The sequence below is a fragment of the Temnothorax nylanderi genome, unplaced genomic scaffold (assembly GCF_030848795.1).
Source record: "Temnothorax nylanderi isolate EJ_2023f unplaced genomic scaffold, tnyl_v1.0 TNYL_tig0048_pilon, whole genome shotgun sequence".
NCBI classification, from domain to species: domain Eukaryota; kingdom Metazoa; phylum Arthropoda; class Insecta; order Hymenoptera; family Formicidae; genus Temnothorax; species Temnothorax nylanderi.
This window is the reverse complement of record NW_027249110.1, coordinates 546,571-574,040: the sequence shown is the minus strand read 5'-3', so window position 1 is coordinate 574,040 and position 27,470 is coordinate 546,571. Positions and strand designations below refer to the sequence as shown.

The 27,470-nt window shown below is 45.1% G+C and overlaps 1 protein-coding gene and 1 long non-coding RNA gene across 2 annotated transcripts in view; one reads left to right on the top strand and one right to left on the bottom strand.

The window, feature by feature from the left end:
* The window catches only part of LOC139772342 (uncharacterized), a 149,771-nt gene that overhangs the window by 76,336 nt on the left and 45,965 nt on the right, over window positions 1-27,470 (top strand). The window lies entirely within an intron of this gene.
* Sv (paired box protein shaven) overlaps window positions 1-27,470 on the bottom strand; it is a 120,567-nt gene that overhangs the window by 62,755 nt on the left and 30,342 nt on the right. Inside the window, exon 3 of the mRNA XM_071705948.1 lies at window positions 26,220-26,249. Coding sequence (XP_071562049.1) covers window positions 26,220-26,249 — 30 coding nt within the window. The remainder of the gene's footprint in view (window positions 1-26,219; window positions 26,250-27,470) is intronic.

Genomic DNA, 27,470 nt, shown 5'->3' with positions numbered 1-27,470 from the left:
CTTCTATTTTAATTGCTATATGATAAGGTACAAGGCGGGAAGGGTATCAGACAACATTTTCCGGTATATCTACCGCATGCATTGCTTTTTGCCTAACGAAGCGAAAGAGTAGATCGAGGCAGCGAGCAGGCAGGGTCAAGTGTATATGTGTATCTATATGCGCGCGCGTGTATGTGTAAGCCAAAAACGAAGTATCCAGCAACGAAACAACCGTTGTATCCGTGCAGTTAAGTGCGTGCCCCTCCCAAGGAATCATCCGCTTGGTCCACGTGCGTGCTCCGGACACCAGGAAATTGCGAGTAACGCGATACTCGTCCGTTTCTGAAGCTGCAAAAGGCAAGGAAAATAGAAATAAAAAGGAAGTGGAAGCTGCAGTAACTATCGCGCGCTAAGGTCCCCGGGGTTAGCTATCCCCCCGAGCGAATGAAACACTTGTCGTTGTGAGACAGAGAAAGCGACACGGCAAAGAAAACAAGCCATACATCCTGACGCTCTCGGTGGTTGAATCAGAAGAAGATTAACAGAAATATAAAAGGCATTCGAAATAACTATTGCATTATAATGCTTTCGATTTAATATACCGACTCACACACGAAGACGTTCGCTCCGGCAGCAAAATCGTACAATGGCCATGACATAAGTGATATCCCGCCGCCGAATGACTCAGCAGAGGTGTGAACGGGGTACCGATTGAGTGGTAAGATCACTCAAGCGCGAATCCATCGACTTTCCATGAGAAGTGAGCGCCGCGCTACATGTTAGCGTCCCAATGCGCGCCGCGCGCCGCAACACACCGCCCGTTTATGCTAATGCGCCACCAGATAGATCGCTTTACTCCGTTGTCTTCACCGTTCTCGGTCATGCCTTCGGGGTTACTCATTCGCGTCGCCAACGACCGCGAATAAACACGAGAACGGTTTATTCGACATCGGCCGGCAATCGATGCGAACGAATGCTATCAACTTTTTATCGAATTGCTGAAAAGATACAAGAAACCGTTTCTGAATCACGTTTAACACATAAGTCGATGGATAGGAATATACGTTGCAAATGATTTTTATATTGGACAAATTGCTGTAACGCATGCTCCGGGTAACAGAATGTCCTCTTGATAACAAGTAAAAATTTGCAATGGTATTAATTAATAGATATCAAAAATTGGATTTCTCTTCATCTATTTGTCACAAACTGTTTATAAAAGTTTTCACTTATGATATCGCTATCGTGAATGAGACAATCACCAACATGATTCATCGTGGCCATTGCAGTAAATTAATCACGAGAGGGCGTCGAGCAAATCGCGAAATCATTGAATTCTCTTTTCCTTTTCTTCTCTCTCTCTCTCTCTTTTCCACCCTTATAACTGTATCAGCCAATTAATCGAAGTACCAGGAACCTGGTAATAGTATATCTCTCGTTACTCATCGCTGCTGTCCTTACCGAGGTATAAGTAAGATGTGCTAATCTGTGACGCTTCTTCTCCTTCCTCGACGACGCCTTCCTCCTCCTCTTTCTTTTCTTCCTCTCATTCCATCTCCGAGCGAGGTGTTACCGCTGGTTTCCTCGGACAAATTCCCATCGTTACAGATCGAGCTTCGAGGAAGTCCTTGGTCTCTCTACGAGAGATTTTATTGTTGAGTGTCCTTCCCCGCGGAAGTTTCGTGCGAATATTACCTCACCCGTACGGCCTGTCGTATTTTTTTTTTCCTATTCGAGGACGTATTACGAGTTCCTAAGTGACGAGTGGCAAGTCGCGTATTCACAAATTCATGTTTCTCCTAGATATTTCGACAAATGTACTGACCTTTTTGCGGCCTCGAGAAAGCGACGAAGGCGCGGAGTGCGACTACTGGTTCTGCCAGTGGCCTGACTTGGGTACGATTACGTAAATACACTTACATAATTTCGACTGGTAATCTGCCTACGCATATCGGTGTCTAATATCTAAACATATCGTTCGTTGGTAATTAACCAATCGACTGTCTTAATCTCCAATAACTGTCTTGCTTCTGCATTTCGATCGATATCGATATCTGCCAGCTGGCTAGAATGGAAAGACAGATTGCTTTTTCCTTCCGAAATGCTTCTTCGACTGCTCGGAAGGGTCGAACGACTGCTGCTCGTCCATGTTTCCGCCGCGCGGTTTGCCGAGGGTGATGGCTGATAAACACGGACAGGCCTCGACGTGTACCTACGTGTCGGACGCTCGAACGTAGTCACGCGAGGAGCTGCTGCCTTTTTTTCATCCATTCTCCTCCTCTTCCTCGTCATCCTCATTCTCATCCTGTTCTGCTTTTCTTCCACCTTCACTTCTCTCCCCTCCCCCCTTCTCTCTCTCTCTCTCTCTCTCTCTCTCTCTCTCTCTCTCTCTCTCTCTCTCTCTCTCTCTCTCTCTCTCTCTCTCTCTCTCTCTCTCTCTCTCTCTCTCTCTCAACTTGGTTGGTCGTTGGTCTCTTCCGCGTGCCGATTTAGACGTCTCCGCCATGAGTATCCGATTCCGATCTAAACGAGATCTCCGAAGTACGAGAAGATAACCACTCCCTCTCTTCTTCCTCCTCCTCTTCACTTTCCACCTACTATTCGCTTTCATATAGTTCTCTCCTAATGCTATAATGCGCTTCAGTATCTTAAGTGGAAAACATCTTCGAGATTGCTTATCGATTCCTCAATAATGACTAATTACTCGAGGATACAATAAACATGTTCGGTTCAAATTTATTTATTTATTAGAAGAATAGCTTGTAAAGTGCTTCGTGTGTGTGTGTGTGTGTGTGTGTGTGTGTGTGTGTGTGTGTGTGTGTGCGTGCGCAGATTAAGTACGAATAAATACCTTGAAACAATTATATAACGCATATTTCGTTGATCTTATACGTAGACCGAGAAAGAAAGCTTGCAATCAGTGCAATCCTGTAAATCCCAATGCGGTTTATTTCGCGTCTTAATCCTCATTCTTCATGCCACTAGTTCGTGAAGATGACAAAGCGGAGTCAAAGTTGACTAATCGACACGGAAGTGATCCGGTCACCGGAGAAGTTCCCATGAGGAGTTTCCGGGTGGCTCTTGGCACCGCTCGCCAATAACCAATAACCGGCGGCCGCGACCGCAGAAAATGACGCGGCGATCGGATCCATCCGGAGAATTCGCAGCAGAGGGGCAAATTCTTCTCTTCTATCTCCTACCCCTGTGCCGCGCGACTTTCTTCCTTTTCTTCACTTCCCAGTTCCTCGATTCCACCGGATTGATTCTTGCAAAGTCGAGCGTGAGATCTTAGTCGCCCGAGAATTGTCTCTGTATCGACAACGACTTTGCAATAGTAGTGGCAAAGAAGTGCGATTATTTTTTAACGAAATTCCATTACCGCGAAACTTGCGAATTAAAATCTCATAATACACGATAATTTCCGTCGGCCGGGCCGTAAACTTAATTTCCTCCTTCAGATCCGCGAAGCTAGATAAACGTATCACCTGTTTCCTGATTCGATCGTCAATGTACATTGCACGTCGTATATTAGAGAACTTTTAGGTTTGAAGTGAAACGAGAGGAAGGAACGGAATGAAAAATGGACGAAATGACTCTTATCGATGTTATATAGAAAGTCGATCTTATGGTACTGTTGGCGGAATTAATACCGTCATTTCATAGTGATGTAAATGGTGATTCCATCTCCGTTTGGAATTGAACGATCGGTTTACATTGATCGAATCTGTATAGAGAGAATCGCCGCGTTAACACGAGAAACAAATATAAACAAATGGAAATGTTAGAAGTCTAACGGAATGATCGAAGGCGTACGCAATCGATGACTTTTATCGATGGCGTTAGAGTGTGAACAAATCATGCAATGGGAGTGTATTCTTCCAGCGCCTATTTACTGGATTAATATCGTCGTCCGATTTAAGCAGCGATGTCCATATCTCTCCCTCCCCCCCCCTCTCTCTCTCTCTCTCTCTCTCTCTCTCGGAATCCTCTCGAGGATGGAAGGTGGAATCGATTTGCCGGCGAAACGCCACTTAGCGCTGCGAGTACGTGCGCACGAGTGAACGAGAACAGTGTTAAGAGCCTCAGTACGGACAGTAAAGAGGGATCGTGAAACATGATTCAGCCGACTGCGGGCCGCCTAAGTGCTTCAGTCGAAGAGCAGTGAGGCACTAGCAGATTGAAGGGCAATTTGAATCCTTTGAACTAGGACTTAGGTACACGTGGTACTAGGTACGCGTGTACAGAGCCCGGCTCGGACTGAACCCGGCGTCCCACGAATCCTTTCTTCCTCTTTCTCTTCACCTGTTACCAACGTCGCGTCGGTTCATTTAATGGATTGGTAAATTGCCCGTATTTTTCCGTCCAAGAGATAAACTGTGACGATGTTCGAGAAAGTATCATTGATATTCTTTACGCGTCCGTATCTTGCAGACTATTTGTGTATTTTAGACATCTAGCTTGATTCGAAATAATTAATTCGAAGGGTAATTTTCCTTAAAGTCGTCTATTCGCGTATTGCATAAAACAAACGATGTAATAAAACATACATTTCTCTTTCTCTCTTATTTTGAATTTTGGATAATAAATATTCAAATTTATCATGTTACTGGATATACTACAGTTACTAGATATAATAGGTACATGTACTAGAGCAATCTAATTGATTAGACATTTATGCATAATCGATAGGCTGGTTATAATTAATTTTTGAAATTTTATAGGACATTGCGAGATCAGAATTCGACGATCGCAAAACAGCGAGATGAGTATTACAAGAGTACTCGAAGGATTTCAAAGTTATAGGCGCCTTGTACGATGTGAATTTCGCGATACAACAGGATCTATCTAGCCGATGATCCGCCAGACCACACGGTAACCGCCGTTTAGAAACGCTCTTCATTCCCGCGCCTCCTCTCCCGCTATTCCCCTCGCCATGTTTCTCGTCTTATAAATAGGAATCGGAATATAGGAAGCCAGGGTTGCATCGCGGCATAGTAGCCGGTCAATGAGTACCTACGATGCAGAACTGATGCGATGCGCCTACGATGGAGATAACAGCGCGTTCGGGGAAAGATAGATCGCAGGATCGAAGAAGATTGGTGCGCGCCAGGCGATGACGCGAATGTATTTCATATCCGCCCACAATCTCGCGTACACGTTGGTCCGAGGATATCGCTTCTGTCGCGAAAAGTGGACGTTGATGATACACCAAAGGATAGTAAGATAAGCTTAGGTCGCGATTTTCGACGGAGATTCGACCAAGCGAATCGATCGAAGCGAGACGTCGCCGTGACGACGGAGTCCTTAGTAAATAAGGAGTTGCGCGATCGATGTCAGATTTCTTGATAGACTGGATTTTGCGAAGCGTTCTACGAACGTTGTGAAAACGATTATTATATGGAAATTGCATAGCGCGATCGATAAACCCTTAAGCTAGTGCGTAAAGATGATGTAACTTATTTGACTGTGTAATTCGCCTATGTGATTGGCGACTTGCAGATTCAAAGTCAAATAGCAAATAGCAGTCTGTTATCTTATTCGAGCGTATTTGCCTCGTGCAAATATCCACACCGGCTCGACGTAGCGATCTAATCAAAATAAATGAAAAAATTGCGATGAATAAATTGTCAATAGACTTGCTCATTTCTCACTTTACGATATTTTCTGAAGGATCACGCCGTTTTCAACCTCGAGAAAGAAAGTCAGAGCGCGGCGGAAGCAGTACGTCGCGAGAATTATTTCTAACGATGAAACGATTAGGATCGTTGCTTTACCTGTGAAGGCTCTCGTCAGGGTCGTACCACATTGTGATTGGCAACTGTAGCGGTACAAGAATCGATTAGCAATTAACTGTGCAATAACGAGAAATGAAATCGCAATGTCTGTTCAGCCTTCTTGCGTTGCCGTTGCAAAACGCAACGATGTCAATTCGGTATGCTCGCCACGTTCGCGCTATATTCAATCCTAACTCTTATAATTAATTCGCAAGATTAGTTCGCCGCGCGCTTATTCCGTTTAAAATATCGATTGATATTGATAGAAACTATTGTTTTTTCTATTATTTGATTTCGTTGTTGAATCATTGCGTTATTTAGCGATTTAGCGAAGATCTCGATTACCACGTTTAATCTTGTAGAAAAATTAATTGACAATCTACTTTTAGTCACTGGAGGAATTTTATCACAGATCTTTCGTACAGATTATTCTTTTGAGCTTTTGACTTATTGTGCTTCGCGATATGTTGCCTTCCAGTGTACAAGCGCGATATTCCTCGCCGTACTCGAGTCGAATGAGCTCCAGTCGCAGAATTACCGAGAAAACTGCTCGTCATTCGGCAACTATGAAATTTTCACATACGTCAGGGCAGCCGTTCCAATTTTTATAGCAACAACGACACGACGTCACCCGCGTCGTCCTCCCTCGTCCTCCGCTTCTTCTTCCTCCGTTCTCTTTCCTGCATCTCCTCTCGTCCGACCATTCTTCGCCTCCGCTACCCTCCTTCCTGCAGTTATATTGTCGCAGTCGCGCGGCTCGTAAACATAATTACGCTGGGTTTTTATTTCCACGACTTTTTTACGTCCAGCCGCGGATGTCGGTATACCTGCTACTACCGCTGCTCGCTATCGCTGCTGCCTTTTACGACCCCGTGGCCTTTTCTCTGTCAAGGTGTGTAAAGTTATTAGGGAATACGAACGAATTCGGCCACTCCTGTTTCACCACTCGTGCTCTCGCTTCGTCGTTACACATCTGCCAGATACTCACGGGGGTACATTACAGTGACAAACAATACGAACTTCAATGTGGTTTAACAACAGTTGAATACGCTGCTCCCCTTACTGCACTTCTCTAATGCCCGCAGAAAGTCGATAAAAGTCATCTCATCCGTTATTCTAACAAAATAAGAGTAACAACACTATCGTAATTATATACAAGTAAAGAATTCCAATACCGTAATATGGAAAGAGAAAGAGAAGCGCCGCGGGTTCGAGTCTTGCGCCGTAAGTACATTCTCGCATGCATACTGCATGTGACTGCAGCTTCGATAATTTTCTCCCATTGCATGCTATAAAATCCGTATCATCCGTATCGGCGCGGACATTTTCATTAATATCCGACGCGCAGGGCGGACATTTCGCTTGGATATTAAGTGTTTTCTTCCGTTTGTCGCCCAGACGTTTCCCATGAAAAATTGATACGAGTTGTTTAGCCCGTTCGCAGCTCAGCGTTGAAAATTACCACGCACGGTATAAGGCGGTACAGGCTGTATTCTTCTCGGTTCACGTTCCGCGCTCGAATATTCCGACCTCTCCTTTCAGCATGGCTTCGGGTGCCTCTTAATGAGCTATAAAATGTACGTTCCACGACTATTTTACACTACGTTACGTGTATCCGTGGACGTTGAGTGCAAACTCTGTGCCGAGCGTTTAAACACAAATCAAAGAATACTATAATGCAATTTTATCGAGTACCAGTTCTCTTCTCTAGCTATCAACGCCGTGGGTATGCGTCGAACGATTACTTGTGTGACGATATTTGATTAATATCGTCACGTAATCCGTGCAATTTTATTCGGACTTCATTCACTTTCATAGCATTTATATGTTGGAATTACGTACGTTACTTTCGAGCAAGCAGCTCGTCTGATCTTGATTTATAAGCAAACGCCTGTCGTTTAAGTTTCAACCGTCCAATTCAGATCACACACCGAAGTTCTGCAGCGTGCTAACTCTAAAGCTCACCTCTCGCCACGGGAAGGGATTATTTACGAGTGGCAGCGACGATGCACGGTGCACGTTTCTTCCCACGAGGAATTACAGATTTTTCTCCCGCGAGCGCACGATCATAAAACCGATATTACGGAGAGAATACTTCCCGAGGCGTTTATTGACGTTTCCATTTAATTTCCCCAGGGTAGTCGCCAATTTTCAAGAGTGTAAAGCTTAGACTGACAAGGTTTGCCTTGATGCCGAGTTATTGTTCTTTATGCCTCGGATTCGGATAATTATATAATTATTCCATCCATAAAGCATATTAGATTCTGTAATTTTTTATTTTCCGTGCACCCTGTTACTTGTTGAACAATTGAAAATGTATAATCGATTGAAAAGACATTTCTTTTGTTCCATTAAAAACATAATTTTTTTCAAACTGTTCATCTCATGCGCAAAATGATATAATGACATAATATCTGATAAGATTTAATTCCGTTGGAAAAGTCGAATAAAGCGGCGTGATAACTATAGCGAGCTATAGTGATAACAACACGTAATAGCATAACGATCGTGGCGGCTGTTAAGGAGCCGTGAATACGCGCAGCACGCGTGGAATCAACGAGCCATAGCGAAATACGCATGCTGCATGCATCCGACTATTGTTAGGCATCGCTAACATCGGTCTCCTATTATGCAAAGTATATTCCCCGTTGTCACTCTTATATTTAAACATTGTCCGTATAGATGGTTCAAGCGTAACGAGGTGCCGAGATTTCTCACTCCAGTTTTCGCATCGGCACGCTCAGCGCAGAACCATAAAAGTTTTACCGCGGATTGAATTCGATTTATGTTCAATCGTTCGCGTTTAGTGTTTTTCCTTTGATCCTTGATATTTTGAGACGAGATGTGAGTGAGATTTTTCGTAAATGGGCCCGGACAAAAAAAAATTATTTTTTCGTCCCGCACTTCCTTGTATAATTCGAGGAACAAAAGAATGTCATACTTTCCACTGAAAATAATTTGCAACCCGGCTTGACAGCCTATCATCCTAAAACCGCAATCCCGCTTATTGCACACCCGCGTGCCGGTAGGAAGGATGGGTCGGCGTACTCAGCTGTAGCCATGCCAGCCATTATCCACGTCCGGTCAACTGTTTCTAAACCCCGAAGGTAACGTTCTGTCCGGTTGGTAGCGAATATTCCGTACACTCTTCATCTTTCATTAAAGAAACGTTTATTAAAAGATGTCCTTTTTTCGACGTCAGTACCCAAGTCCGTCCATCAATCAGACGCAACGAAACTTTCGATTCCGCTTGTCACAAGAACAAGAGAGTGTAAACGGAGCAAAACTTGTGATGGTTACCACGGAATAGAAACTAGAACTTGTCAGCGATTTTATTCGCATCTGAAAATTGACTTTAACCCGGAAGAGCGACTCTATTGTGGACAGATCGACGAAACTAAATCGCGACGTACTTTCACGACGTTTCTTCGACAGGCTTTGCGGTTTCGAGCCTGCCCGATCGACGATACGGCGAATTGGAGGATCTGACTTTCGAAAGTTGATTTTTGCTCATCGTTACGTCAATCCGGAAGTGATCTCCATAATATTCCCAACCAAAGCAGAAGGAAGTTTCGAGTGGCGCTTCGTCGAGCAAGCTTGGAAACTCGGTCGGTACCGCCATCGTCAGATTTTCGCTTTTGCCATGCTTTCTACTTCGCAGGATGATGCATTTTCGAACAATTTGCGACAATACGATGCGCTCTGGTTCGTTAACGGTCGCAAGCCAGGCGACGGAGAGGATGGAAAAGCGTGCGAGAGGCGGCTCTATCCTTTCTGGAACGCTTTAATAACTTATTTACGAGACAGCGATCGTCCAGTACTTTCCACGCAATCCGGAAAGCATATTTAAAATTTCCTACAGTCAAGGTCCTAATTGCTCGTAACAAATGCACTTTGGCTCGCGTTTAAACACGTTCGTCGTCAATTTCCCATGAGACTTACTCGACTTTTGCCCAAGTTACTCAGAATGGTCGGTAGCAGACAGGAAAATTGAAAAAAAAAATAGCCGTGTGTGCAAATATCTCGCATAACGGTAAATCTGGTACAATCTCATTTGTATAATAACGATGGCGGTCGCTATCGAAATAATATCGCGACCGCTACATCGCGGCGCGAACAAAAAGCTCCGCCACCGGTTCCACCCGACTCGCTTAAATCACTTTCGTATTTATCACACACATCGTGCCGTAAATATCGCTCGCTTCGTGCAACGCGCAACGTGCGCGGCATTGCGCGCTCGAAACAGGCTAAGGATAGAACGGTGCGCGGTCAACGATCGGTTTCCGGCACGGGGAGCAGCAGCCCGGCCGCGCATATAATCATCATCTAATTATTAATCCCCTTACGGAGACACGTATGACGCCGCGCGATTTATCGTGTCAATTAATAGCGCACCTCGAGTTTTATGATAAACAGGAAGTACACTGGCGGGAGACAACGCCTGTCGTTCCTCAAATAAATTGCGCGACCGCGCCGGGATCTCGGGTGATAGCTCTTGTCGGAGCTTAAGGCTAACTCACACTCGCACGCGATAAGACGATAGATGAAGCTAGCGCGATTAAGACTGTAGAACAAACACGTATACTCGCTTTATACTGTGCTTTTGCAATGTAATAAGTATTAGCGATAATTATACACACAGATATATATTTATAAGTGGACATTAAATATTCAAATAGTAAAAATGGTAAAATGTGTGCATGCACGTGTTTGCATATGTATGTATGTATATATACATATGTGTATGTGTGTGTAATAGTGGAGAATATAATCCTTTCCTTCCCCCACCCTCTCTCTCTCTCTCTCTCTCTCTCTCTCTCTCTGCCCTTCCTCCTCTTTTAGCTCCGCTATATCTCTAATACGCGATAATAGTGCACGCATACAGATGCTTCTAAATTGCACGAATTGCCTTGAAATTGATTTAAGGTTCTTACGCTCTTCCGGTACAACGTCGAAATGTGACCAGATGCGTTTCGCCGTGCTCACTTGCGCCACGATTACTCAGATATATGAGAAATACTTTACAGTTTAGCGCTTCTTGCGTGGCGCACAGCAATGCGGCGCGTGTCATGCGCTGCTTTTTGCGACAATCCGGTACGTTGCAGTTGGTCGCTTCCGCGTGCGAGTGCTACCTTGGAAAAATTCACTCGAGTCGACGGGGTTGAAACAGCGGATTAACCGAGCGTTTACTTATTTCACGCCGTGACTAAATGAATTAAACAAGATACTTGCAGGTATTTGCCGAGGAAGAAGACACAATTTTGTTCAATTAGATATATCGAAACTATTCTGAGGGATGACGGATTGTGAATTGACCTTTAGGATACCACGGATCGCTTGGAAAAGCGCGACGCGCGAGCATGAGATAGTGGACCGAAATAAAAGGAGAGCGAGACGAGGACGAGAAGCGAGAAGAGGGAAAAATGTTGGCCGAGGCGGCATTACTCGGAGCGTCACGCGAGCCCGTGATTGGAGCGTGGCGCATTAGTAACCTGTTTGTTGCTCGATAAAACAGCCATCGTCTTAAGATTTACTAGATTTATAGACCGGTCATAGAGCGATCCTGTGCGTTGCACTAAGCAGATCGGCCTGCTGGCTGGCCGGTCTCCGTGCTTGAGATCGTGTAGTTAGGTGCTTAGGATACCTAGGCACACACAGGATAAACGTGCATGGCTACGTACGCGAGGTACCTACACCGCTAACATAAGTTCTACATTGATCTTGCGCGACCTACGAAAGATCGATCCGATCACTGATTGCGAGCGCTCGGTTAATCGTACGTAATGTTAAAGGCCTGCCTTTAGAATTAAGTAATAACCGCCTTTACTCGCTGCCTCGCGATCGTCTGCGCCCGTCCTTGCTACTTGGATTTTCCGCAAACTCGTCTTTAAGTCGCGGAACCGCCTATTTGATGCCCGCTCGCATCGTGCATCACGTACGATCGAGTATGCATCGCGGTACGATTTTCGAGTCCGCGGAAATAGGCGTTTAGCGATGTTCTTCGCCGATTTTAGATATCCTTACTGCGAGAGGATGAGGGCCGCATCCTTTAGAGTTTAGACGCAAGTACAAAGTCGTGACGTGAGTCGTAGGATAAAAAAAATTCGAAACTTCAGTCGGGAATCATATGCCATACAATTTACGCGAAAAATGCGAGCCGGACAATAAATCAGCATTCCTGGTACTTAGGCGTCATCGTGCTCCCAGTGGAAGTTGCCAACTTAGATATTCGCCAAGTGCTTTTTCCATTTCTCGATCGAAACGTCGATAAATCGCCGCACGTACTCGTTCGCTAGCAAGTAACTATGGGAATAACTGGGGAATCTCTCTCGCGAAGGGCCGTAGGACGCATTGAAATTCCGCTCCCCGAGTCAAAGAACGGGCCGACCGGGAGCTTCTTTCAGATGAGATGATGACCGGCCGAAGGCGAGGGGGTAAGTTGGAAGGGGCAGGACGGGAAAAAGCCTAAGAGGCTCGAATGGTATTCCGGATCAATTAACCGAACGGCGCGGAGGTTAACGCGGATATGAAAAGGGACGACGGCGTTACTAAGCCGGGTGAACGAGGCCTCCGGTATGCGTGTACAACGCAAATGGTAGGCCTCGCGGAGGGAACGCTCGTAAGCCGCATGAGACGTCGGGTAATTCTATCGAGAGTGGTTTATCGTGCGAACGCACGAAGGAGGAAATAGATTGTCACTTGCGATGAACGTAAAACCCGGAAATGACTGCCGGCCCTTATCGCGTTTTACAATTAATCGATGTGTTCTCCCGTATCATCTTAATATGTATAGAAAGTAGAGTTCAATTTTTCCGTATCATTGCTTTTACACAGAGATATATGTAGATCGGCAGAGAAGTAGAAAATTTGAAAATGTGTGAATCTTTGGAATGTGCTGCAAACGTGGTTGACAGTCCTCGGTGAACATGCGGTCAGCGCGCGGCACGTCAAACGTCTATAACACCATCGCGGAGCCGTTTATCATGTGAACACAAACGAGATTGTCACCTGCACACGCGTGAGCACGCGCCCCCGTGCTCCCTACGTTCCATTCCTACACCAGGTGTCCGCCTTTACTTGATAGAATCTCGATCTTTATCCGTCGCTTAGAGAGCAAAAAGAACACTTATTTGAAATTCACGGTGGTAGTACACTCCAAACATGTCCCGATAAAATTCTAGGCACGATCGGGTCGCGATCGAAGTATCTATGTTTATAGCGCTTGCTTTGCCATAAAAAGTAACAGACTCATACTTTGAAGATATTATCATATTGTTCATTTGTATGAGAGTTTTCTCTTTCTTTTTCTTTCCCTTTTAAAAAATTTTCAATTTTTCACACAAAAAAGAATTTTAATTTAGATATTAGCGACACACGCTCACACCCGGTATATATGTAACGCGGGTTTACACACGGATATATTTGCTAAGCGGTCGCATTCTCAGTTACACGTGCATGCTATTTGCCACCTAAGTCCACCTATCACCTGTATCGGGTAAGACACTGCCGCTATTGTTCGCGATACGCGGATCTATTCACCGCGAAATATCGTAATCCATACACTTTCGCGATGTATCCGAGTGATACTAAAACTAAACCATACATAACATTTGGTCAAATTTTTAAGAAATTGAATATTTTTGCAAATAAAAATAATCATAATTAATTAATAATTTTATATGACGCAAAGATTAATCGATTGACCGATCGCGTCATTTTTGCGTCTTCTTCTTGAGGCATCTTAAATTATCAACAGCGTTAATACGCAATCGTAATTGGATCGAAATCGAGAAGCGAGTAAATTTGCAGAACCTCCCACATGCGACGCATTGACGCTATAAATCAAGACGGTACAACGTAATATCGCTCAAAAACAGCCGTAAGCTCGTAGCATTTTGAAATATATGTACGGCGTCCCGCGAGCGCGGAAGCTGGAGATTACAAGCGGTCGTCTTTATCGGGCCAACTTATCATAGACTTTTGTGAGTCGAGGCGGTTATGCAGATAAAGCCGCCTGTTTATGTTCCTCTCTTTTCCTTTTTCTTTCTCCCTTCTCACTTCTCACTTCTCACTTCTCATTGTTTTTATATCATTCGTAGTGTGGTCGGGGTCTTACCGTAAAACTCTTTTCTGGCGAACGCCTCAGTCAGCGGGTGTCACTTTAACATATAGCTGTGTAACATTGCTAAAGCTGCGATTCGAGCTAGTTTCAATATTCGATCTAGAGATCCCGCATGTATGTTGAAAATCTCCAACATTGTACGTTATGTATGATGTTCACAAATTTTATTGAACACATTACGTCGTTACATAACATACAGTTAATCACTCATATCGTTTTTAATTCTTGTATGCATCTCTCTAAAATTCTAAAAATTACCTATTAATGTGCGAAACGTTTCCAATTTATTTATCGATAAAAAGTAAGTAAGATTTTTTAAGATTTGTACTGATAAATTTGGTTAGATATTAAAAGACGAAATGTGCAAATTTCTTGACCGACGAAAATGACGTAATTGACATAAATACACATACAGTTGTATTCTACGAGAATACCAACGCGAACGGCCACGGCAGTCTCGGGCGCTCCGTAACTATCTGCCTATGAAGCCAATCAGCACAATTTGCAAGCAAGGAACTTCTTAAAACGTCGGTGCATCGGTGCATGCTGCTCGGGGGCACATGGACACGGAACTCTCCGGCTGCTGTAATCCCGCTTCTGGGCTCTCGCGGCGAAATCATCCGCATTATCCGCTGGCGCACGGCGAGATTATGATAATTCCTAACGTCGGGGTTCGGGGAGTGGACGCGGATTCTTGCGTCGTGCGGAACGACCGATATATCAATGTTGCCGCAGCAACGGATCAACGTTAGTGATAAACCAGCGGCAGGACTCGCGGCGGCCAACGATAATCGGAAGTTGGGTGTATCGACGTTCCGCCTTCATTACGAAAGACTATATTGAACAAGGCGGCCAGGACCTCGCGAGGAATCCTCATTTTCTGTCATGTCAGGGACAGTTTACGAAGGCGTAAATTGTCACCGTTAATGAATCTTTACGACGAGATATTGTAAACGGCCGTGAGTCTAATATCTGCGGTTTGAAATTGGCACAAACAACGCCTTTTTGCAGATCGGCAAGCAGAAATACAGAAATATCTCTCGCGCTCGAGTATATCACTAATTGCGTTTACAATGACGACGAAGATTTACAGTTTTTCATATGTTCATCGATCGGACTGACCGCGTCGGAGGAGATTTATGCGAGGTGGTGGCTCGTTCACTCCAGAAACAAGTAGCGACATTTATATTCACGTTACATCCTCAATTATAGTTATTAGCTTGCTGCTAATGGTCTATAAAAATTTTATGCGATATTATGCTATGTTCAACCTCGATGGTCTGGTTGTTGGAACGGAATCGGCAGCTTCAAATATGACCCATTCCGTTACATCGAAGCGAGGTTTGCATGCAAACATTTTGTCCGTTCTAGCGCTGAATCAAATCATTAACTCAGCAAAAACAGCAAATAGTTATAATTAACCGAGAATACACCGATATCACTATACGCACTATTTCTGATTCTGTGATTACATGACGGACATAATTTATGCGCGTGCATAATATTTTCGATTTACGATGTAACACGCGTTTTATGCCTCTCTGCGACAATTACGCGATGTCCACGCTAGAGAGAAGACGCAGGGTCGAAAGAAAGCTTATTACAAGCAGATGTAAATCACAAACAAGGGGTGCAACGAGCGTTAATACATTGATAAAGAAACGAACTTGAGTTTATCGATGAACAAAGTGCTCGGATGTTCACGCAGCTGTTGTATCTCGGTCAATTGTAGGCGGAAGAATTACAAACGGAGAAAAGGCACGAATTGTTTTTTATCGGTACTGCCAACGGCACACGTAATGTTTCTTCAGCTTGAATCGCGGACCCGTTTCTCTGCCCTGCCTCTATATCAGAAGCGGTAAGAAAGGAAGAGAGAAAAAGAGAGTGAGTGAGAGTGAGAGAGAGAGAGAAATACAAAGAATCAGAACGGCGATAGATAGAAAGAGAGAGAAAAAAAATCACTGAGGGAAGAGAAAGGGAAAGAGAGAAGCCGAGATACGATCTCTAATTGTTCGCGATCGGCCGCAAAACTCGGCCGTTGAAACCGACTCGCGCATTGCAAACCGCGCACAGCAACCGCAACTGTGACTGCGAACGCACAAATATTTCCAAGTAATGATTGCATCGATTGTTAAGATTCTAGTCCAAACTTTTCGATACTAATTACTTAAAATTGGAATCTTGGTACTTTTTTGCGAAGAAACTTGATTTCAAGTTGATCAAACAATAGATAGCTAAAATTTTCAATTTGCTAGGAATTTCCTATACATGCCGAATGCGCCCACAAATACGCGAGAGGTCAGAACTGAGTTATTGAGAGAACGAGTCGGTAAAGCGATGACGTACCGGGGCCGTGTCGGGAATTGCGCAACTAATCGCCACGCGAGAACTTGAGATATATCGGCACGTATATCGCGCGACTCCGTTGAGGATCGCAGCCGCCGCGAATCGCGAGCACGCACGGCGAGTCACACGGTGCAAATCGACTGCCATGATCGGCCGAGCCTCGATCCCGATAACGATCCGTAGAATTCTCGGACATTGAAATAATTTCGATGAAATTATATCCGATATGAATCTAATATTAATGAGCGCAATTATTAATTTTACGTATAACGCATCGTTGGGACGAGGAAAGAGTCGCGACGCCAGAATCTCTCATTTCCGGGCTCCAGAATTCCGTTCAGGAGATGCATACGTTTAAATCGATGCAATCAAATCAGGTGTGAAATATACAGTAATTGAATTTCACCGGAAATTACGGAGAGCGACCTACTTTGCGGTGTGCCACGGCAAGGCAATGTAACTGCGGGCAAGGAAGAAAGAAAGAAACGCGAGCGTAGAAACTGCGTGGGCAATGTATATCGGTCTTTATCGCGTCGCCCCATCACCTCGGGTGGACAGACGACTTAGAGATACCCGCCATAGATCGTGATTGGCTACCGGCTAAGGAAAAGCATGGTACTTAATGTAGAACTTTCTCCGTATCGCGCTAGCATTTGCGCGGCTGTCCGTTGCATTGCGCTTGCATTGCATCGCACCAGAAACTCGGTCGAGTCCTCGCCGCGACCTCGTCACGTAGGCGTGTATCGACACCTGCCACTCAATAATGGACGTTTGTGGTTTTTCTACATTTATATCTTTTCTCGTTTTTCGATCCCTAACACAAACGTAAATTTATTTCCTCTTTAAGATGGTTTATAAAGAGATTTAAAAAAACATTTAAAAATATAAAATGCCAAGATTATAGTGATTAGAAGCTCGTAACACCATCAAATAATCGATAATTGCACTATGGCTTGTGACGGTTTCGCTTTACGCTACCACATTCGGACTGACCCGGAAGAAAAATTTCGTCTAACGGCGGCGCGGGTGCCTCGACGGTCGCGAAACGGTGGTTTTGTATCTTTCTGACAATAGGTACTCGTTTCATATTCGTTGAACTATGTAATGCAAGGAACGGAGATTAATAATTTGCAGTTTCCCACCCCGACATTATCGGGGCACGAGGCAGGCGGATCGCGAACATCGTGTACTGGTATGGAGAAAGAGAGAGAGAAAGAGAGAGAGACGACAGCGAGCGAGCAAGCGCGTTGTGTTCAGCAGCCGCGGCTGCTGCAGGGTCGGCCGGTCACGATGGTTCGGGTAATGATAGCCTGCCCTCGCCTCATAATCAGTCCCCCATCTTAATTTATGTTTGCCCCTGCCTATCCGTCCGCTCGTCCTGTACGACTCGTCTTCTCTTCGATGTAGGTACCTGCTGCTCTTGCCGGCGCTGACTCTTTACTCCCGCTAATTTACCGTAATTCGACTGCGAGACAAGCCACGTACTTTTGATTCCGTCGTTGATTTGTTACGAGCACGTCGAGTCGACCTGCGTCTGTCTGACCCTGCTTCGCCGCTTGTTCCCGCTTCCGGTGATGTCGATGCGCAACGGATATATTGCTATAATTTATCTACGATAACGCTACGGTACCTACGCTGTAGCTCTGTTAGCGATACTTATCGACAACTTTAATTGCTGAAAAGTGTTGCGCATAGCAATATAGTTTTTATTCGCGTAGTCGCGATCGAATTCGAGTTAATTTGATACAATACTGACACGCGCGAACTCTCGCTAAACGTTTCTGGCGTCCGTTCTCGGCGATCGGGCGCGACAATCTGAGAGCGGACGAAACGATCCGTCGGCAGAGGTAACGCGACAGCCGAGCACCTTCGCGGCCGCGCGATCGAACGGTTGGATGATCAAAAACCAGTTCGTAATCAGTTCAAGCGGAAAACCATGCGCGGCGGCGGCGGTGACGACGGTGACGGCGGGAACGCCGCACCGGGTGGCTACGGACTCACGTGGTGCACGCACGTGCGCTCCCGCGTGTAAACAGACGCAACGACTCTGTCGTCGCTCCATTGGCAGTTACGGCGACCGATCTCGATTGGCGTCGATGCACTCGAACCGGCGAACCGTACCATACGTATGCACGTATGTATCCTTTGGTTGGGATATAATTGCGAGGTATCGGGCTCTCTCTCGACGGAGGTCTAGGTCTAGAAATCCATTGCCGCGCCGCGCCGCGCCGCGCGGCATAGGCACTCGGGGCTGATATAGTCTAGTGCTCGCGAGGGTGCAACGTGTGGCCTCGTTACGTTAATGGCGTCATGCTCTGGCGCCCCACAGACTACTCTGCTGACCAGCCGGCTCTGAACCGGCAATGCCGTCTACGAACGACTCGGAGAACCCCGCCTGCCTCCGGAGAGACCGCCATGAAGATGTTGTGGCGTGTGCCAAATGCGTACTTGCTCTCGATTGAACTGGTTAGAGAAATTACATGATAATTGCATGAAGAAGCAACAAAGAATCACCGGTCGACGTGACGTATATTATTACATGAGTAGTTGGTGAAAAACGATGACATAGCGATGAATTTTTTCAAATGTCCAACTATTGATGTTAGTGCGATATAAATGTTATAATATCAATCACAGATTATATTATAAATCGTTATGGGAAGATTGGAAATAGGATTGTGTCACTGACCGCATTTCTTTTTTGCTTTAAATCGGTAATGGGACGGTTGTCTTTAAGGACGCGTTGAGTAGTAGTCACGATTAGTAATCAGGCTTCCAGACGAACCTGTTCGACTTCCGTTATTGACGCTAGCCGACCGGTAGTTCTTCAGCTTATTAATAATAATAGGCCGATCAGAGAGAGATTCGCAGAAGAGAGGACTCCACGCGTACGTGTGAATGATGCACTTGATGTGCACAGGGCACTCGTATAATTATTATGACGGGAGCGAATAATTGTGCAGCTGACCGGTGTACAATGCGTTGAACAACGTTCGGAGACATATTCGCTTCAACGCGCCACGTGAAGATTATTCGCTCGATCAATATCGCTTTATTCAGTATCAAAGTATTTTTTTTTTTCTGAAGCACGCGATATACAATTCCCAATTTATTTCAAACTAGTAGTTATTAAACGCACATGAAGTCCAGGAAGTTAAAGACTTATATACAATGTCGAATAAGGAAGCTCTGTCGAACTTACGCAGATTATTTCTAGAGGCCGCAGAAACCATTAGCATTCACAAGCACCCCGATAATTATTAATCTCTCGGCCGCGAGCGAATGTATCTCCAAGAACACGGGACGCCGACATCTCGCCTCGTAGACTCGTAGAGTCCTCGTAGCGATCGTTTTATCTTCTTGCGCCCGATAATGATCGAGGTGCCAGACGGGCGGGTGCGAAAGGAATCCTCCGTCGAGACTTTTTGCTCGCTTGTTAAAAACAGCACGCAACACGCAATCCGTAAAAAGTCCACGAACACGACTACCGAACAACCTGTTACGCATGATCGAATCTCCACCCACTATGGCTCGTCAATGGTTACGCACGTACGTTTGCATATCACCGAATACCCCCGCCCTCAGAAAACATATCCTCTTTTAGGCACTCGTCTCTTTTTTTTTTGCAGAAAGCAGATGTACTTGTACGATCTTTACAATTTCTTGTTTTCTCACGTTTCGTGAAAAGATTGTACAAGAGATAGATGATTGCGATTTATATAAAAATGTCCTGTCCCAATTTTTACAGACTAATTAAATTTCATCTTTTTTTTTACATAAAATCTAAATACTCTGGTCGACAAAAAATTGAGAATAACGTTGGTAAAGAGAATTCGGCTCTAACGTATCTCAATAAAAACTTAAAACGGCAACAATACTGGGACCTGATGCACCAATAAAAGCGGCGTGAAACCGTTAAAATACAACACGCATTTTCAATAGCGAGCACGCATTCAGGTTCGCTCACCGGTTGATCTCGCAACTGCACTTCCTCCGACTGTTTGCGCAAGTATCCGCGTACTACTCGGTACTCAAGCATTACGAGTCGGCGTTTGCATTGGCAGAGAAGCAGGTACCGGTCGTGGCTACGTGTGCACGCCGTTCATAGGCACACAGATACACGACTGCAGTGCTATGTATATAACGTAGGTTAAACGAAGGCTACTCACTCCGAAGGACCCGGGGGGTTCGAATTAAGTGGGGCCTTACACCTCGAGAAATGAATATCCCGCCGGTAAGCAATCTCATAGACGATACGGAACCACGGCAGCAATAATTATTCCCGTGGAAAGCTCGCGCGAATAAAACTATTGCGTGAAAAGCACCTGTTGCTCGCAACTATGGCTTTTTTGATAACTCTCTCTTTCCTCTCGAAATAGATTGCGGATTTATATGGCATTACGATAGAAAATTACATTATGATATCCAACAAAGTGCATCCTAGCAACGTGTGCTAAACCTAAAAAATACAATTACACTTACATATAGGTTCTTTTTCCTAGAAAATTTATGATAGCTGGCATATCTATCTCTACTATCTAAAGCCACTCCTTTGTGTATGTCGCGCGAACGGACATCGCGTCACGAAAGGTTACAATCATCGAAACGCAACGAGAATTTGGTCTCGATGACCGGCATGCACCTACGATGATACCGTTGCGCAGAGCAGCCACACCCTTGTCTGTGTACAAGGAAATATACGTGCATCGATATACACACAACTCTGTACATACACCTGGAGTTGTACCGATTCTATCTCCAGCGTCCCGACGTAGAGGTACTGTCGTAGAGGAGAGGAGGAAGTTGTGAAGCGAAATCCCAAGCGAAAGCCACCTCCGCATAATCTCATCAAATCCATTTAGAATCGAGACCTCAAATTTCCGCGTGAAGAAATCATCCATCGATGGTTTATCACAACCGAAATACTTGACGCTTTTAACAGATATGAAAAAATGGTATCCTTTTAAGAAACTTATCTCCCAGACCATAAAAATAACGCGTAAAATATTAACGTCAAATAACACAAGAACAGATAAATGGCTGTAGATATTCCATAATCGGCATTGGTAAGTATAAATTCCAATTGAGCAACGCTCGTCCTGTCGACACACACATACATTCTTCGACACTTGCACGCTCTCGATATTGAAATATCGAGACGCACGATAGCTTGGTCAGAAATTATGCGATCGCCAACTAAAGTTCGCGCGATCGGCAGAAAAGCCTCTCGACTTCTCTTCGCTAGGACGGATGTATGGTCTGTGTATGCATTGCGTATTACATGTAACTCGCTTCACCTCTCCTCTCCCCGCTCGCTTTCCCCGCGGTCGTCATTAAACCAACTGCTCGAGACAACTGGCGCTGATTATTTAGCAATACAAATCATTCGTCGAGTGCGAGTGCGTACCGTTTCTCTCTCTCGTCTCTCTCCTCGTCTTTCTCGTTCTGTCGAACGAGTTCTCGCGTGCGCGGGCGTGGTACTGCACGTACTACTTATGCGAAAGGCGAATAAAACACACACACACACACATACGCATACACATACGAGAGCGCATACGCGGCTCTCTCGTGCGGCATGTGCATCAGATACCAGTCGGTAGAAACAGTTTTGTTGATTAGCAAGCTCGGTTGAACCGGCCGTATTACTTTGTCGCATCGCCAAGGAATGTTCTCACTGGCAAGCTATAAGTATCCCACGTCGTAAAACGTTGACGTATCGTGCGAATGCGCCAGATGTTTTAAAAGATAACTAATAGAATGTACGAATGAATTCTGAGTAAATTTTAATCCCCATTTAATTTCTTTCGTTACTCATTGATGCATATGTATATATACTTATCTGCAAGTTTTGTAGTAATTCTCCATTTAATTGAATTCCTCAAAAATATTTCTATTTTACTTCAGATCCGGCCGATAAACGAGCAAACGAGAATCGTAAAAGCAGCCGCGACAGTTTCTCGCGCGATGTATATAAATCCATATCTGCTCATATCTCTCGCGCACGCTCGTATCGAGATAAAATATTTCCGAAGGAGCTACCGATACATCGCTCCGAAATTCCTCGTGGCCGCCGTACGCAATTAATAAATATCGCCTGGTACAATTTATGATTCGCGCTATGTCATTAATCACGCTTGCGCGCGCGCGCGCGCGCGGATCGCCGATGCCGTCTGTTCCAAACCGGGCAGGTGGGGAATCGATAACAGAGATACATTAGAATATTATGACCTTTCAAAGTGCATTCGGTGATTCACCGCGGGAGCCGCGATAGCGCGTTATCGCCGCGACTACTCGCGGCGCGGGCCGATGTTATCGCGCCGCTATACTCCCGGCTAATCGAGACAAGCGAGAAAGGGAGAAAAGGAAGAGGCAGGGTGCTGACCTCGCTTCCTGAATCGTTCAGGGCGGTGGCATCTCTCCGAGGAGGCTCGGCGAACGCGGAAAGCGCTGTGCAGGCACGTCGCGATTGCGCCAGCGCGCAGCGTTCGTGCAATCAAATCAACCAGATAATCTTTGATTTCAGCCAGACAAACGTCAGCTCGTTAAGCTATTCTTTATCATCATGTATTATCCGAACGCGACTACGATACACAGCGGACACGATCTACATTTTTCATATTTAAATTTTACATGTTATCTATGCACTTAATTAATTAGATATAGTCTGTGTTTTCATTGAATCTATTAATTTAAATCTCAATTAAATTGGCAATATATAGAAAGCCTAATTTATAATTCTGTGTAATTTATAATCCCAACGCGATAGGGCATTATCGTACTAATTTTTAATGACTTTGCAATTAAAATTGTAACAAATATAATCGTAATTGAGCCTTATTAATTATCCAATTACAGATATAAACTGTATTCAACTTTATTTTTTGTAAAGTTTTTGAGAATCAATGGAAATCATACATTAAATCGAAATGATTAAAATTTGTACGGGTTATAGATTTCAGTATGGCTCCATTTAAGTATCGAGACCTAAAAAATCGTGTCTTTAATTATTATAATGCTACATGCATCGCAAATGCATCCAGTGTAAAAGCGTTACCCTAATGACAGGGAAAATCTCGCAGTACGTAATTTTCGCGCTATTAAATTTTTAGCATCACGTGTCTCGCTCATTCCCCTTTTTTCTCATTCTCCTCTATAAAACGCCCTTTGAAGCACGTTCGAGAAAATTATGCGTACGCAAATCGGTCAAAGCGACTGCTGCGTAGGATCATGATTTAAAGTAATCTCAGTACGGATCGGCGGATACCGCAACCGGATGTTATCGTGTCGCCGTCGACTTTCCGCGCGTCCAGCAAAAATCCGCGCGCCTCAATGTCATTATCCCAAACGAGATAACGCCGCATCACCCCGGCTGGTGAGACTCCACCACCTACCGGCGGGCGTACAGGGGCGAATGCTTCCATCGGTAGGCGAGGTATGCGGCCTTACGCTGCGCGCGTAAGCGCACTCGCGAGCGCGTGCACTCGCGGAGAGCCGCATAATCGCGGGATTACGTAAGCGCCGAGCCGCGGCATACGATCGCGCTTGTATTACGCTATAATTAGGACCGGCTGGCCGTCGTAACCGCGCACACAGGCACACAGATATACGTGCGCGCGCGCATACGCGTATGAGCGCGACGTTACTTACGGCGCGTAATCCGCGCCGTATTAATAACCGACGATAAACGTTAACGTGCACCGCCGCCGCGCCGTCCGAGTCTCTCCCAGGACTCGGGAAGAGGAGCGTAAACTGCCGCGCGCGCGAATGCCGCTGCCGAGAACTACGAATCTCGATAGTGCGGGATTAGAGAGCGCTTTTTCAGGGGAGAGGTCACATCGAGGCACGCTTTCCGTTTACGTTATCAAAACACGGCTTGATCTCCCACGACGAGCCGAGGCGCGTACTCGTCGGAATATTTGAAATTCTGCACGGAGTTTGTGCTCTTACCGCTGCCACGAACCGTCGGTTGACTCTAAAGCGGCCGACGCGATTCGGGTATTAAAACGAGCAGCCGATAGTTTGCTGCAGGTTGCGGCACTTTTTTTCTAAATGTCCACGTAATCGTCCGACATTAAGGAAAGCAAACTGGTTTTGCGTGTTTGCAACGAACGTTTGACCGGCGCACGACTTATTTATCTTTAGCCTCGATCTTGCGAGCGAGCTGAAAAATCGCGGAAAGGTACACACTACATATGGCGCATGTGGGAGATACCGCATTGTATATCGATGCTCGAATGTAATTGTGTAGTGTGGAATCGCGGGCCTCGCTAATTGATGTCTTACGAACAACAATTTCTCTGAAGAAAGTAACGCACCTCGTGGTAGCAGAACAGTAATACTGTTATTGTGTGTGACTACTAATTGCAAGTATTTATTAATTAAGTGACATTAAAGTGTACCGATTAAATACATAAATTTTCACATTACATTGTGAAAGAGTTTCTTTTTAAATTTTTCTCGTATGAGCATGATCGAAATAATTTTTGCATTAAAAAACAGCCGCCGCTATGTCTCATAATCAATTTCCAATTAAGCATTACTAAATGAACACTAAACTAGTGATCGCGAATAGACACGACCACGCGGATGAAAATCAAGATCTCGCCGTGCTCGTTCCCGACGTGCGCTTGATTAATATCCAGATGTAATTACGCGCCGCTTCGGGGGAAGGACGGACGCGAGAGAAGAGGGCAACCTTCTCCTCGTTGTGCGTGCCTCTCGTCGGACCGTGTGGGAGGAAGGTGAGAACAGAGATGAAACACATCGTACGAAGGACGAGGAGAAAGAATCAGAAGAAAAGACGAAAAGAAGAAAGAGAGAGAAAGAGAAGAGAACTCCGTCGAGCTGCCGACGGAACGAAATCCTGACAGATTTCATCGTGGGCTGACGTAAACAATTTGCGAATGTAAATACCTGTTGAATATTGAGCGTGCTGGCAGGGCCCACGGGGCCCCACGCCGGGCCCCCAACACCTTGCGATCGTTTACCCTTTAAACTCGTGATTACCATCCAGCGCCGTCTCCCACCTACCGCGGCGAGGCGTGTAAGTCATCGGCATAAATTATACGTGAACATCGCGCGGCGATGCTGAGGATCCTCCTCGCCACTTCGTCGAGGAGGAGGTATCCTTCGGCCCTATCCGTTTGGATCCGCGCGCGCGCGCGAGAGTCGCGAGGTAGAAAACGATCGAGACATCCTTGACATGCGCGGGATCCTTCTTAAAAAGAATCGGCGCTGGATCATATTTCGCGCGTTAAGAATTAAAATGCAAGCTTCTTTCGCTATCAACGTGACGTGATAGTGATCAGCGTGAGTTGATAGTTAAGTTAATTAAAGTCTAACACAGATTTAATTTAGTAATGAGAAGGCTATGCGAACGATGTATCATAGTAAATTACAGAGTTGCGATCTCTTGCGGTGTGTTATCACCTATCTAATTAACATTTGTACATTGATATCGAAGATGTACAGTTTAGATCGTTTATCGCCTTATAGATTTAGGGCAATAAAGTTCGGTGGCGCGTGTAACGTCTTGCTCGATTATTAATAAGTTCGTAGGGGCGCAGCGCTTATCAACTCATCAATGATTGAATCACTCGGACGATTCCGTATCGTGGCTTCGGAACGTGAAATAGCGGGTAAGAACTCGTGTTGAGATAATTGGTGATCTCTCGAGATCGATCTCGATGCCGATAAGCAGCAACCGACATTTCAGATAACTTTCTCGCTTCCACCGCATTTAATTACTATCGACGATTATAACGGGAACACGGTGCGTATCGCTAACGGTTCGTGATAAACATTTATCCGAACGCCGCGGCCGTGCACACAACGTTCGCTCGCGCATTTTCCACGCGCGACTTTTCTACGACCGTTCCCGCGTGCGCCGGCCTAATCCCAGCACTGTGTCAAGGGAAACATCTCGGCACGTCGCGTCGTAGAACTGGATTACCCGTCGCGCGGGATTGTAATTATATGAAAAACAAAAGCTCACTCACCATCCTGGTTCATTCCGTGGCCGCCATCATCTGTTCGAAACAGAAAAAGCGAATTAAGACGTGTAAATTGGAATCTGGAGAGATGCGTAACCAAGATTATCGCCAAATTATGTATGTACATTTAAACGAACAAAAATGCAAAAAAATGGTATTCACCATTTGTTCATTTACTCGAAGTGTCTGATCGCGTGTTAATTGAAACGTTACAGCCTATAATCATGCGTCATGCCGTTCTTTGAATTGTAATCAGTATCTTCGACGAAGCGATACTTCTAGAGAGCATGCAGAAGTAATAAAGTATTCTAATATGAAACAAAGAAATGCTAATGACATTCCCGAACCTTATTTGAGAACATAATACACGTTGCGTGCTGTCAATATATAAATAACACTGCGTAATGTTGCAAGAATTTTTTATTTTTAACACGTCTAGGAATATAAATCTATCGAAAACGGAAGCCTCGTTGTACGAGATCTGCGACTTCCCCGATAGGATATCGTGAGGGAGCAAACGAATGCACCTCGCGAAGATTCAGCATCCGCACGTTGCTGTGGATCATGACGACTCGCAACGCGCCAGCGATAGCAACCTGCACGGCAACCTATTTGTACTCCGGACTTGGTATCGCGCGATCGCGCAGTGTTCCTTTATTTAACCCCATAAATAACCGTCGCTATCTCACCCCGAATGTTTTCCTATAGGCAACGGACAACAACGTATACGTATGCATACAGTAAAATACATTTCCGTGTATATGCATACGGTACGAAATATATTAGATGCTGCCAGTCATTCTGGTGTTGCGCGAGTCTGGCGCGATGGGAATCCCCATAAGCGATCCGTGCGTCCATCCAGCGGAAAGAATACCTTTTGCGAGATTAAAGCGTGGTACCTATGTGTTACTCGCTCGATAATAGCTCGCGCGTTTAATCCCCCCTCAAGTTGCGTGACTTCAAACTGTAGGTATGTCCTTTTTTTGTAACACACATCAAAAAGTTTGTTATTATGCATTTGTTACGTTATATGTATATCGTACGATGCGAGATGCACGATACAAATAATCAATGCCGTTCACGGTGGAGCTACATATGCAAATAATTACAAATATATCTCGCGAAGAACGTAGGCAGTATTCAATAACCACGGCGTTTCGTGTAACACTACATTCTTGAGTATCAGAGTATCAGATATTAATGCTAATTACTAAATAAGTCGTCTGGCATTAAATGGTCAAACGTACCAAGCGACCC